Raw genomic sequence first — 13,025 nt, forward strand, 5'->3', positions numbered from 1 at the left:
GAGTGTAACAAAATATCATCCCAAAGTATTGTATTCTAAACCAAAAGCAAATATCAAAAAAGTGTCCAACAAAATGTATTCTCATAGTGCTATAATCTAAACACAAAATAAAGATCCCAAAATACTGTAACCTAAACAGAAATTAAAGATGACAAAAAAATTCCAATAAAATGTCATTCTAAAGTTTTCAAAATTTATAGAATTTAAATGTCATCCATGAAAAAAGTCATCAAGAGGAGATGCCAATCCTTCTTTTTGACATTGTTGTGTGGATGATATGTTAATATTTGGTGAAGAATTTCTGATACCAATGGAGGATTCCAAACATGAGAGCCTACAAATTACAAATGAAGACAAAATATTATCATTATTGAGCACATATAAGGAAAATTATTATTGAGAAGATTTTCATATTATTGGGATTTAGATCAATCAATCCACACACAAAGACAATATTGTTGCTGGCAGCTACGACATGTGGTTTTTATCACTTCAATATGAAAGCAATTATTTTCCAATAGATGGAACCTACTTGGAAAGCAAAACTTAACTAAAAGATAGAATATAATAAAATAATACATATAATAGATATGTGTTATAGTTTTATTTGAATACGTCTGAAAACAACAACCTAAACATATAATAGCTTAAAGCACTATTTTAAAAATAATGCGACCACAGCTACATGTAACTAGCGCACACACACACACACACACACACACACACACACACACACACACACACACACTCTCACACACACACACACACACACACACACACACACATATATATAATTCTGAATATCATATGACTAGTACTGTTACCTAAACTTAGTCACCTATGTTGTTCGGTGATGCTTAAATGCAAAATGGATATCCCTAATGTTGCTTCTATGTTATTGAACAACTTTATTGCTATTTATAATCTATCATGGAATATCAAGAGGAATATGCCTAATTCTATGAATGTCCTACCTGAAACTCTCCTCATCCATTAAGTCCACTACTGACTCCTCAACAAATGAATCTGCAGAAACCACAAGCCATATGAGTAGCACTTCATAAAAAACAAAAACCAACATGTTAATTCTTTAGTTACACACTATCAATAATAAAATAAATAATGCCAAACTTTAAGACAAAAAACAAAAACAAAAATGGTTGGTAATTCGACAATGGACAAAAGAATAAATAAAAGAAATGTGCTTGCAGTCATGGCAAAGGTTACGAACAAGAAGGCTAGGAAGGAGATAGACTACAACTTTTTACTCTCAACTCTCTTCTCTGCAATCACCATCACACACGTCACATTCACATACATTTATAAATCTCTTGCTTTATGCCATGTCGTGCCAGCAAGTAACATGAAAAGAATCAGTAGAGCAAAAAAACTTTAGCCATGGAAGAGTCATGTAGACACCATGGTCAACGAATCAGTAGAGCAAAAAAATATACAATATTAGGTGAAACAACTTTATTTGCATTGCTTCAATTATTTTACATAGCAATAGACTTCTCTGGGTTTAGAGCTCGGATCACAAGGCAATTTTCATCTCTGTTCTATGAGATATTCATTATTCAATTGTCAGCACCAATAGACCATTAAGCCTCTAATTAGGAACAATAACATAAGATTACTAATCACAGATACAAAGTGTTCAATGGATTTAATGATACAAAAATACTCCAATAACAAATAATTAATAACATTACAAATTACACAAACTTATTAACATTAAAGAAGCAAATTCAACATAAAATAAATCTTCCACTAAAATATTACAAATAATTGGTATCGAAATATAATCTTAATCTCAATTTGCAAAATCATATTAAACATCGAAATATAGTTTAGAACATGCAAAACACTAAGGAACATTTAGAAATTAAAAAAAATGCAAAATACAAGGTATAAAATACATAATGATTCTAAAATAGCAATAATAGAAAAACCAAATTACCTTGATGGCAAGAAGTCCTAGTGCGAAAGCGCTCCCTTTCTCAACGTTGTGCTGAAATTGAATCTGGTTAATCTGAAAAACAAAATAAGAGAAAATAAAGAAGTTAAAATTACATACGCGTGCATCTATTTGCTGAATGTTGTAATTCGTTGCCTAAATTAGATGGACTTAGTGTCAAAATAAGAGAACTATGTGCTGCTCCACTTTCAGTATTAGTCCCTGCAGAAACAATTAAGGATATTGTCTGGTGTAGATTGAGGCCTCATAATGAATCATGGTTTTCGAGGTATCCCTATAAATCCAAATACTCAATGACAATAAGTACAAATACTCAAAACAACTAATCAATTGAAGCACATAATGAATTCATTAAACATTGTTGATAACTTACAAAAAGAGAGCAATATTAGGCATGAATTAACCATAAATAAATTATGAAAAACAAAAATTGCATCAATCAACAATTTATCAAATGTGAGACAAAATTGCATAATCCTATTACATTTGGTTTCAAAATACAAATTATCCAATCTAGCCTGCATTGCTCATGTCATTCAGTACACCACTTTAATCATTGTCACGTTCATTAACGATCAAAGTGGGATTGTCATCATCTACATTAGGTCTTGTTAACTGAATATGCATAGCATCACCAGACAATATTTGTTCCAAGTTTTGGATGGATATGACTCAATGGATGGCATAATGTCTTCTTCATCTTCACCCATGTCGTACGAATCTCTTGGTTTCAAATGAATAGGTATGGTCCAACCTTTTTCTTTCTCATCATCCACAAAATAAACCTTTTGAGCTTCAGATGCTTTGATGTATGGCTCATCATCTTCATGTTCACCTGTATGTATTAGTCTCGTGAAATTAATTGAAGTAAATCCCATATTGTCTTTTTTGATGCCTCTAGGATTAGTGGTATTAGCCCATTGACACTTGAACAAAGTAACTGTGAATAAGCAATTATAATTGATCTCTATAATGTCCATCAGTTTCCCATAGTACAAGACATCTCCAAACCTCATTTGACTATCACTATTACTTGAATAACTTCTAGTTCCAAATGTACCAAATACCCCACTATGTTGTGTTTTCAAGCCCCGATCTCGTGTTAAGGTTCGAAATTTGCACCCATTTACATTATATGCATTGAACCTTCTAGCTTGGCTAATTGGACCTCGACCAAGAAAGAGCATAATATCTTTATCTGATTCACTCAGTAGGTCAACATCTCTAACAATCTACATATGAAAAAAATTATGTTTTTGTTACCACAACATAGACTTTAGTTAATATATGCATTATTCGCGGTCATAGTGAGAAAGGTACTCACCCGTTTTGAGAACCATTCAACAAACTCTCTATGAACCTTCTTATCAATATGAGCAGGATTCCGTGTACGGGGTCTGACCTGCCTCCGCACCTCAGTTCGAAATTCCCTACACAAGATTAAGAATATATTAATCCATAGCTTTGAAGTAATTGCAATGATTGAAGTGTGATAATTACTTACTGGAGATAGGGATCAACTGTCGAACAATTAATTAGGACATGTCTATGTGCTTGCAGCATTTCCATTGGTGTGAGGTTGAAATATAAAGAACCACCAACCGGCTTCCCTACTTGGGGAAACGATTCATGTACTCGTGTTTTTGGCAATTTTTGATTTGGGGCATCATCAACACGATCTGGACGATTAAATCTAGTCTCAATATCATCTAGATACCTTGAACAAAAGGTCAGAATCTCTTTCATTAAGTAACCTTCTGCTATAGACCCTTCTGGTCTTGCTTTGTTCTTTACATAGGACTTTAATTGTCCTAAGTACCGCTCTATTGGATACATCCCCCGATAATGGGCAGGGCCTCCATGCTTAGCTTCATCGACAAGGTGAACAACTAAGTGAACCATTACTGTGAAGAATGAAGGGGGAAATAACATCTCCATATGGCATAAAGTGAGAACAATTTCATTTTGGAGTCTTTCTAAATTTGTGATACTCAACACCTTACTACATATTTGCTTAAAAAATGAGCACAACTCAATTAAATTCCTTGATACTTGTTCAGGCAATGCAGTGCGCATGGCCAATGGTAGCAGTTGATGCATTAATATATGACAATCATGACTTTTTAGCATCCCATTCAATCGAAGAGGCTCCACATCAATGCAACGAGAAATGTTGCTTGCATAACCATCTGGCACGGTAATATTCTTTAATGTATTTAAAAATGCCTTCTTTCCTTCATTGGTCATTGTGTAGATTGTTGGAGGATATCTGTCGTTTGCATCTGGCCAAAGGTCAGGCTTACAATCCCATTCTTTAAGGTCCTTTCGAGCATTTATGTGATCTTTGGACTTTGCACTATCATTTAGCAAGGTATATATAATGTTGTCACACACATTCTTTTCAATATGCATGACGTCAAGATTATGACACAACAAGTTGTGCTCCCAATATGGAAGCTAAAAAAAAGTGCTTTTTTTTCTCCATTGTTGAGTGCCAACCTGTGTAACACGTCCACTACCACGTCTTCTTTTCCCCTTTCCTCCAAGTTTCTGTTTTCGACCGAAGGTCACATGAACATTTTTAACTTGTTGAAGAATATCAGTACCAGATAATACTTTTGGTGACTCACGGAGCTCTTGCTTCCCATTAAAGTGAGGCCTATGAGGAAGTCGACAAGGTATTGAGTCAAAGTTGCATGTTGGACAAGCTAATCCAGTGTAAGTGTTCCACCCAGACAAAGTTCGAAGGCCAGGAAAGTCACTGATAGTCCACATTAATGCCGCATGCAGTTTGAACATTTCTCGAGTAAATGAATCATATGCATCCACACCATTATGCCACAATTCCTTCAACTCTTTCATTAAAGGTTGCAGATAAACATCAATGTCATTTCCGGGCATTCGCTTCCCAGGTATGATTGTTGACATAATAAAAGAAGTTGACATCATGCACACCCAAGGAGGGGTGTTGTATGGAACCAATACAATTGGCCAGGTGCTATAATTAGAACTCATGTTGCCAAATGGATTAAAACCATCAGTAGCTAATCTGAGACGTACATTACGTGGGTCTGATGCAAATTCAGTGTTGATTAAATCAAACCTCTTCCATGCTTCAGAATCCCTAGGATGCCTCATAATGCCATAATTGTTATCGTCCATGGCGTGCCATCTCATATCTTCAACAGTCTTGGATGATAAAAACAACCTCTGCAATCGTGGCTTCAATGGAAAGTAACGAATAACTTTTGCAGGCACATTATTCTTACTCTTCCTACCATCAGATTGTAAATCTTGACCACCCGTAGCTCTTGGTTTCCATCTAGACATCTTACAAACTTTGCAAATTTGCATATTTTCATCATCCACACCCCAATAAAGCATATAATTATTTGGACAAGCATGTATCTTTTCATAGTCTAAACCCAACTTTGAAATAGTTTTCTTTGCCTCGTAGAATAAAGTTGGCAAATTGGCATTTTCAAATGCATCCTGTAGTAGCTCCAATATCACTGTAACAGCCTTGTCAGTCATCCCACAATAGCATTTGATGTGATATAACTTCAACATAAAAGAAAGCTTTACATCCTTCATACAGAGGTTGTTCTCTATCTTTTGCTAGTTCAAAGAAATCTTTATCTTCATTTGATGTGGTTCCACCATCTTGTGCAATGTCTTCATTTGTGTCAAAGTTATGCTCATTCTCATGCAAGATATCAACTCTGAATTGGGGAAGAGTGACCATTTTGCCACATTTGGCAAAAACATTTACCAGACTGTCACGCCAACAGTAAATTTTGTCAAAATGCCACGCCAACCGTCGATGAAGAAGTCTGAAAATATAACTAATTCACATTATCTTATCTTAACTCTTAATTCTTTCCAGACTTCTTCAACGACGGCTAAGGGTGCAGCGTGGCATTTGGACAAAATTTACTGTTAGCATGGCAGTCTGGTAATTTTTTTTGCCAAATGTGGCAAAATGGTCACTCTTCCCCGAATTGGAAACATTGTCCTCCTCCTGTGCGACAGGGTCAATGGGAACAGGGCGCAGGAGACGGTCAACAAAGAACACTAAATGATCGTTCATTAGAATAATCAAATCAAATCAAAACTCTAACAAAACAAAAATCGAAATTACAAAACAGAAAAGAACATAAACTTAATTGTATAGGAAAAACCGCGCGATGAGTGAGTGGATCCAGAAGTTTCTCAAGAAAACAAGATAAAATCTTACAGAGAGAATCAAAATTACAGAAAGAGAAAAGAAAACAGCAGGAATTGGAAAAATAGTGCTAGTTTTCTTTTTATTCTTTATATTTTTATTATTTTTATTATTTTTTGGTGAAGATGAAGTTATCCCTTCTTTATTAAATATTGGAGTTTTTGATAATTAAAATTTCTATTAAATAATATTATTACATTTCCTACCATCTTATTTTTATCCTCTTCGATCTTGAGCGTGCCTCCCCGGACCACGCCTGCTTATTGGAAAGTAAGACTCCCGTCGGCTTTCTCTGTACCTTACCAAGAAGAGTCATCATTTGAATGCTAGGTATGAGTCATACCCAACGCGCGCACACACACTTATGCCTACACATGCACGCACATGTGCACACCCACATGCGTTTTTTAAAAAAAAATTAAATGTATTAAAAATAAAATAATATAAATAACAAAAGAAAAAAAATTTATGTCTTAACATAAAAAATAATAATCAATTTGCGATAAATTTATGTCCCCATACCGAACCAATGAATTCTGATGTAGCACAATATGATATTAAATAATGAACAACAACTTGACGAAAAAAGACAACAATAATTACTGTAGTTAGAGAAAGAAAAAAGACAAAGGATGTCTTTACAAAGTATCCTTTTGTAGTATGGTTGAATGAGTGTTGATGCACATTCTTCGCTGGAGTGGCGTCTATAACCTTTAAATCTCACAACTCTAGCAGTTGCTGCTACAAAGGAAATGGCATGATTTTTATCTTTAGTCACAGGTGTTGATGTGGTACTCCCCTCATTGGTGACATCTTGAGGAAAATCCTCAACAGACACCACCTCTGCCACTTCATGTTGTCATTTCTTCTCCTTGTCTTTCTGAAAGTGAAAACCCCATCCACTGTTCAGAAAAATTATTTGTGCCTACAGTTGCCTCTCTGGATTTTGTCCTAGCAATTAAGTATTCATCATTCTAATTGTCTCGGCCCATATATTAATTAATAGGGAAAGTATTATAGAAATTATGTAACCAATATTCAATTTCAGTGCTTTATGTCCAAATTATAGCAATGCGATTTTGGCGAAAGAGATACTCAACAAAATTGATATAGCAATTAGAAATTTTTGAGCTATGATTGGGGAAATGACCAAGTAGGTAGAGATGAATTAATATATTGGATCGGTTTGGATCAACTCATCTGAAAATTGATCTAATCCAATTAAAATTTGCGATTTTTTGATTTTCGGTTTATTAGATTATCGATTTTTCGGTTTGGTCACCGCGGTTTGAATCGGTTGATGCACACCCCTAATTAGCATGTCTTGTACAAATGCAATGACATGAACAAACTCTCAAAATTGATATCCATGATTAATATTTACCACTCCTTATATTATATATATCATTGACATTCTAGATTTTGCTCGGGGCAATTAAGTTTTCAGCATTCAAATTGCCCCGACCATATATTAATTACGGCAATTACTATAGAAATTATACAACCGATATTTAATTTCAGTGCTTTATGTCCAAATTATATCAAGGAGATTTTTTTTTTGGGGGGGGGGGAGAGATACTCAACAAAATTAGGGTTCGGTGTTTCTCATATTGTCACAGATAAAATTATCTACTACGCATATAAAAGTATATGGGGTTGATCATGTGAAAAGAAAAAAGAAAATGAAAAGATGGGCCCAACACAGTTTTGTATGTGTATAGGAGATAAATTCAACATGAGAGACATTAAAGCCACAAGATTATGGTTGAACCAATGTTATGAATACTAGACCCATCATTGACTTAGTTGAAAAGGTTGATTTAAATTTATAAAAAAGTATGTAATAAATATATTAATAATAGTAATAAAATATAGAAATAAATTCAATGGCATAGTGGTTGTTGTCATTGAATTCCTCCAATGTATACTGTGTTCAAATATTTCTAAGTGTCGTTGTTCATAATAAACATCTACCATTATGGAATTTATATTTTGCGACGGTTAATAACCGCCTTTAATTTCCAATTTTGCGTCGGTTACAATCGTTATTCTGAGTCGGTTCTAACCATCTTTGAATAGTGGTATTCTGCGTCATTTTATAACCGCCTCTGAAATCTTATTCGGAGTCGGTTCTAACCGTCGTTGAATAGTGGTATTCTGCGTCATTTTATAACCGCCTCTGAAAACTTATTCTGAGTCGGTTCTAACCGTCGTTGAATAGTGGTATTCTGCGTCGTTTTATAACCTCCTTTGAAATACGTCGTGGAATTGTGATATTCAATACGATTCAGTAAGACGTCGTAGTAACCGTCGTTGTTATTTATTCAACGACGGTTGCACCCTGACTGACGCGAATTATCTGTCGCGAAACACACATTTTCTTGTAGTGGTAGCTCAAACAACAATGAGATTGAAAAACTAAATTTATTTCACTTTAACACATTCAACTCAATGATTTTGCTCCACTAACATTCCCACAGAATTTCGAGAATTAATTCCTTCCAGCCACCTTTTACTCTTTTCCTTTTTCTTGCTTTCTTTCCTTTTTCTTTTATAAGGGCATAAATGAATTTTTCATCCCTTAATTACTTGACCTTTGTGGAGCTTACCTCAATTTCTTTATTTTATTTTTAACACATTCAGTGATTCAATCTCAATCAAGGCAAGTCACACGGACATAGGCTAAGCCATAAATCAGGCACAGGTCATTTATCAACAAATAAGTTCAGGCTCAAAGGGGCTAGCAAGGGAAAATTTCATACAGGTGGGCTATTTTGGCCATAAGCTAATAAGAACAAAATGCCTTTATCATATCAATCAATGCATGCATAATAGAGAAACAGATCAAGTTCTAGAGTATTACAACAGTGAGGCCTCTCAACAAAAATTTCAGTGTTTAGGCTCAAACCTCACAGTTATGGTATCAATGCAGACTCAAGAAAATTGACCTCAGACATTATCAGAATTTCACAATATTAATTCAGAGAAACGAGCAATCATGCAATCCATTTATGCCTATGCAATGTCATGCCAGAAAGTCATACAATATATTCCAAGAATTCAGTCAAGCACATTAACTATATAAGCACATTTAAACCTGAGAATTGCTTGAAACAAATTTTTTTTTTTTGAAGATATAGCACAAAAAATAACTATAAAAATAACTAAGAAAATTAAAAGAGTTAGCATATCTCCCCTGATAGAAGAATTGCAGTTCTAAGGTGCAAGCCTACCATTCCCAGATTTAGAGAATTGCTGTCCTCAGCAATAATTAGACCACAAGAAGGAAGAAAAACCTGCACAATAGAACAAACAGTGGCATATAGAAGAAACTATAATGCGCACATTAAAACATCGGAGAAAAATATACTAACACAAAGTAACTAAAAAAAAGTACGAAACAGAAAAATAAACTAATATACAAGATCTCCATCAGCAAGGAGATATACTCAACCCTCCATGTCATCCCCCTCAGCAGCGTGGGATGACTCAGCAAATGGAGGATCCGGTGGTAGTAGATGCCTTGGTGTATGAGACCACCATTCCCAGATTTGTTCCAAACCAAGGAGCCATGTTAAGAACTCTTTGAAGCATTGATTTTTTCGAGAGATAGAGTCTCGGTGTCTCTTGTCAAACTTCAGCTTCCGGTGTCTCTTTCAACTCGTATCAAAGAGTTTGATCACCTCCTTTCTCAGTACCTTCTTCATTATAGGATGACTCCTCCCTTGGGGTTTTCTCTCATGTTTGTCATCATCTTCATTGAGAATTTTGTGGGTACGGGAAGAGGGATCTTTGTCTTTCAAATCTGCAGTAGACCACCCTATGGCAGTCTCATGTTCCTTCAGTACTTCAATCACTGCCTCCTTATTACCCAAGAAGGTATGTTGAAGAGTTTCAGGAAGCTCCTTCAACTCTATTTTTGGGGCACCATCTTCTTTCCCCACTTGCTCTAAAACATCAAGTTTAAAACAATCGCCTTTGTCAGAAGATTGTTTCATAGAGTCATAGACGTTGATGGTAATTGTCTCATCATTCATCCTTAACTCAAGCTTTCCATTTTCAACATCAATCATGGCCCGAGCAGTGGCCAAGAAAGGTCTACCCAGCAAAAGAGGCATCTCAGCTCCCCCTTCCATGTCTAACACTACAAAATCAGCAGGAAAGATGAACTTGTCCACCTTCACAAGAACATCTTCAATAATACCACTAGGCTTCCTCAAAGACTTATCAGCAAGTTGAAGAGATGCCAAAGTGGGCTTCAACTCGGTGATCCCCAAAGATTTACAAACAGAAAGGGGCATCAAATTAATGCTAGCCCCAAGATTGCATAACGCTCTGCCAATTTTTGTGTCCCTAATTTCAATAGGAATTTTGAAACTCCCTGAATCACTGAGTTTGGGTGGGAACTTCTTCTGTATGATGGCACTACACTCCTCAGTGAGTGTTATAGTTTGGCATTCCTGCAGCTTATGCTTTCTTGATAACAAGTCCTTCATGAACTTGGCATAATTAGGCATGCAAGCCAGAGCTTCAGCAAAGGGAATGTTGATATGCAATTTCTTGAATATATCCAGAAATCTTTCATAATGCTGTTTTTTAGCATCTTTCTTAAACCTTTCTGGATAAGGTGCCATTGCCCTCACATATTCTGGTTTCAGTTCAAACTTCTTCTTTGCAACTGGCTTTTCCACTTCAGCAGGTTTTTTAATTTCTTTTTCTTTTTCTGGCTCCCCTATAGTATCCAGCTTCTTTTCAGCTTCCACATTTATGCTCGGCTTTTCTGGAGCTGCTACCACTTTACCACTTCTAGTGGTGACAAACATACGATCCTCCCTTGGATTGGTGACTGTGTCACTAGGGAAATTACCTGAAGTTATATCAACAACTTGCTTGGCCAGCTGGCCAATTTGATTCTCTAGATTTCTGATCGAAGCACTCATGTTTCTGGTATTAGCTCTAGTCTCTTCCATGAAAGCATTTGTGTTTTTGGTATTGTCTCTAGTCTCCTCCATAAAAGCATTGGAGTGTTGAGCCATTGGTCCAACTAACCTCTCTAAATCAGAAGGTTCCTGTAACACCCCGTGTATACCCGGAATATTAACATTACATCGTATTAAGCGGTGCTTAATTAAAAATGCAGAATATTCTTTTTCTTTTCAATTATGACGTCATTATCAATTACCATCTAGGTTACTTAAACAATTTCATAAAATATCGCCTGTATGTAAATTGCAATAAGACATCTACTGAAATACCTCAATGTATAAATAAAGTGTGTATCTAAATCACGACATTACATCTCGTAATCCGGACAATATCCTGATACTTTATTACAACTCCCAAAAGACTCAAGACAAAACAATACTATGTGTCATGGACAATCCCTATGCCCACCAAATAAACAGCGTAAACAACAAATCTTAACATAAAACTCCATAACATGAACTGAAGCTATAAGCATATAAGCAGCATGCAAATCCAGCATCCAACATGTCAGCATAAATAACAGCAAATCTAACTCAGCTCCAGCCTCTCGCCGCCTGAGGTCTCAACCTTACCTGACCCTGAAATAAGCATTCCCCAAACGTGGGGTGAGATTTCTAAACCAGAAATCTCAGTAAGACAAGGGGTCCTCAAGGATCTTCCACCCCAAGCTCACTTACATGTGCAATATAAGTTCTAAAAGCATTTATATCATTATAAGTTCCAAAACTATGTAGTGCAACAGATATCTATAGCATGTGTGTAATCACTATTCTACTGGCCAGAGAAATGTAGGAATACGTCTATACCTACATGTAGTACAAGGAACACCGCTTGCACCTCACCCACAGTCTCACCATATTGTATGTTTTACATACTCAAGCTTACCGTATAGGTGGAACACCTTCATGCATATCAACAAGGCACTAACATATAACAGCTCAACAGCATTTTCAAAACATCAAAAGCAAGTAACACAACATGCATATAACCATATCCCCATGGAACATGGTGGAACCACAACATGGCTAAACCGAGGACACGAAAGCTTACCTTGCAAGCTCACTATCCGATGCCAAGAGTCCTCACAGCTCAAATCCAACACACAGCAGATCACAATCTGATTTAGGACCAGCAAGTGTATCAACATACATAACTCAAAAGCATTAACATAAAGACTACGTTCTCCTTTAACGATTTATGTCTTAAGGCTTCCAACAAAGCCACAAGCCCTTAATCACATGATTCTGACTTAGTTCATTAATTACAGAAGTTCAACTTCATCGATCTAGGGTCCACAAACCCCCAATAGCCTACTGTACACACAGCACAGCTACTGTTCTACGAAATCCCAGAATATCCAGATATTCCTCGGGACCATATCCGGATATTCCTCGGGACCATATCTGGATATGCAATATCCGGATATCCCACTGTGAATATCCAGATATCAATATTCGGATATCCAGATCCCCATATCTAGATATCTCATATCCGGATATCATATCCGGATATCCAATATCCGGATATTCCACGGGCAGATATCTGGATATTTCACGATAGAATGCAGAAACTGCATTTTGTGAAGATATCCTTCCAAGGTTGGGTTTTTACCGATTATAAACGCTTAAACATGCATTTCTAGGTGTGTTTGACATTACCCAACGTTAAGTTATCATCTTTTAGCCTTAACATGCATCAAGCTTCCATTTTTAAGCATAAAACTCAAGATCAAAGGTTTGTACAACATACCAAGGCTCAAAACTTAGAACAAAGAGGCCCTTGAAGCTCACTAGACACTCCCAAGGTTCTGTCTGTCACTATTCACGAAAATGGTGC

General features: G+C 36.0%; 1 protein-coding gene across 1 annotated transcript; it reads right to left on the reverse strand.

Annotated features, from left to right (window-relative positions):
- Positions 1-210: 210 nt before the first annotated feature.
- Positions 211-5,723, reverse strand: LOC133304904 (uncharacterized). The gene is made up of 9 exons (XM_061504981.1): positions 5,564-5,723; positions 4,478-5,490; positions 3,483-4,375; positions 3,303-3,408; positions 2,614-3,210; positions 1,961-2,032; positions 1,600-1,609; positions 975-1,026; positions 211-334 (listed from the first exon to the last, which is right to left on the reverse strand). Exons 1-9 carry the CDS (start codon positions 5,721-5,723, stop codon positions 211-213), a joined length of 3,027 nt encoding a protein of 1,008 aa, XP_061360965.1.
- Positions 5,724-13,025: the final 7,302 nt, after the last annotated feature.

This window comes from Gastrolobium bilobum, unplaced genomic scaffold (assembly GCF_033153095.1).
Source record: "Gastrolobium bilobum isolate Gb01-03AN ecotype WA unplaced genomic scaffold, APGP_CSIRO_Gbil_v1 utg10441, whole genome shotgun sequence".
In the NCBI taxonomy this organism is placed as follows: domain Eukaryota; kingdom Viridiplantae; phylum Streptophyta; class Magnoliopsida; order Fabales; family Fabaceae; genus Gastrolobium; species Gastrolobium bilobum.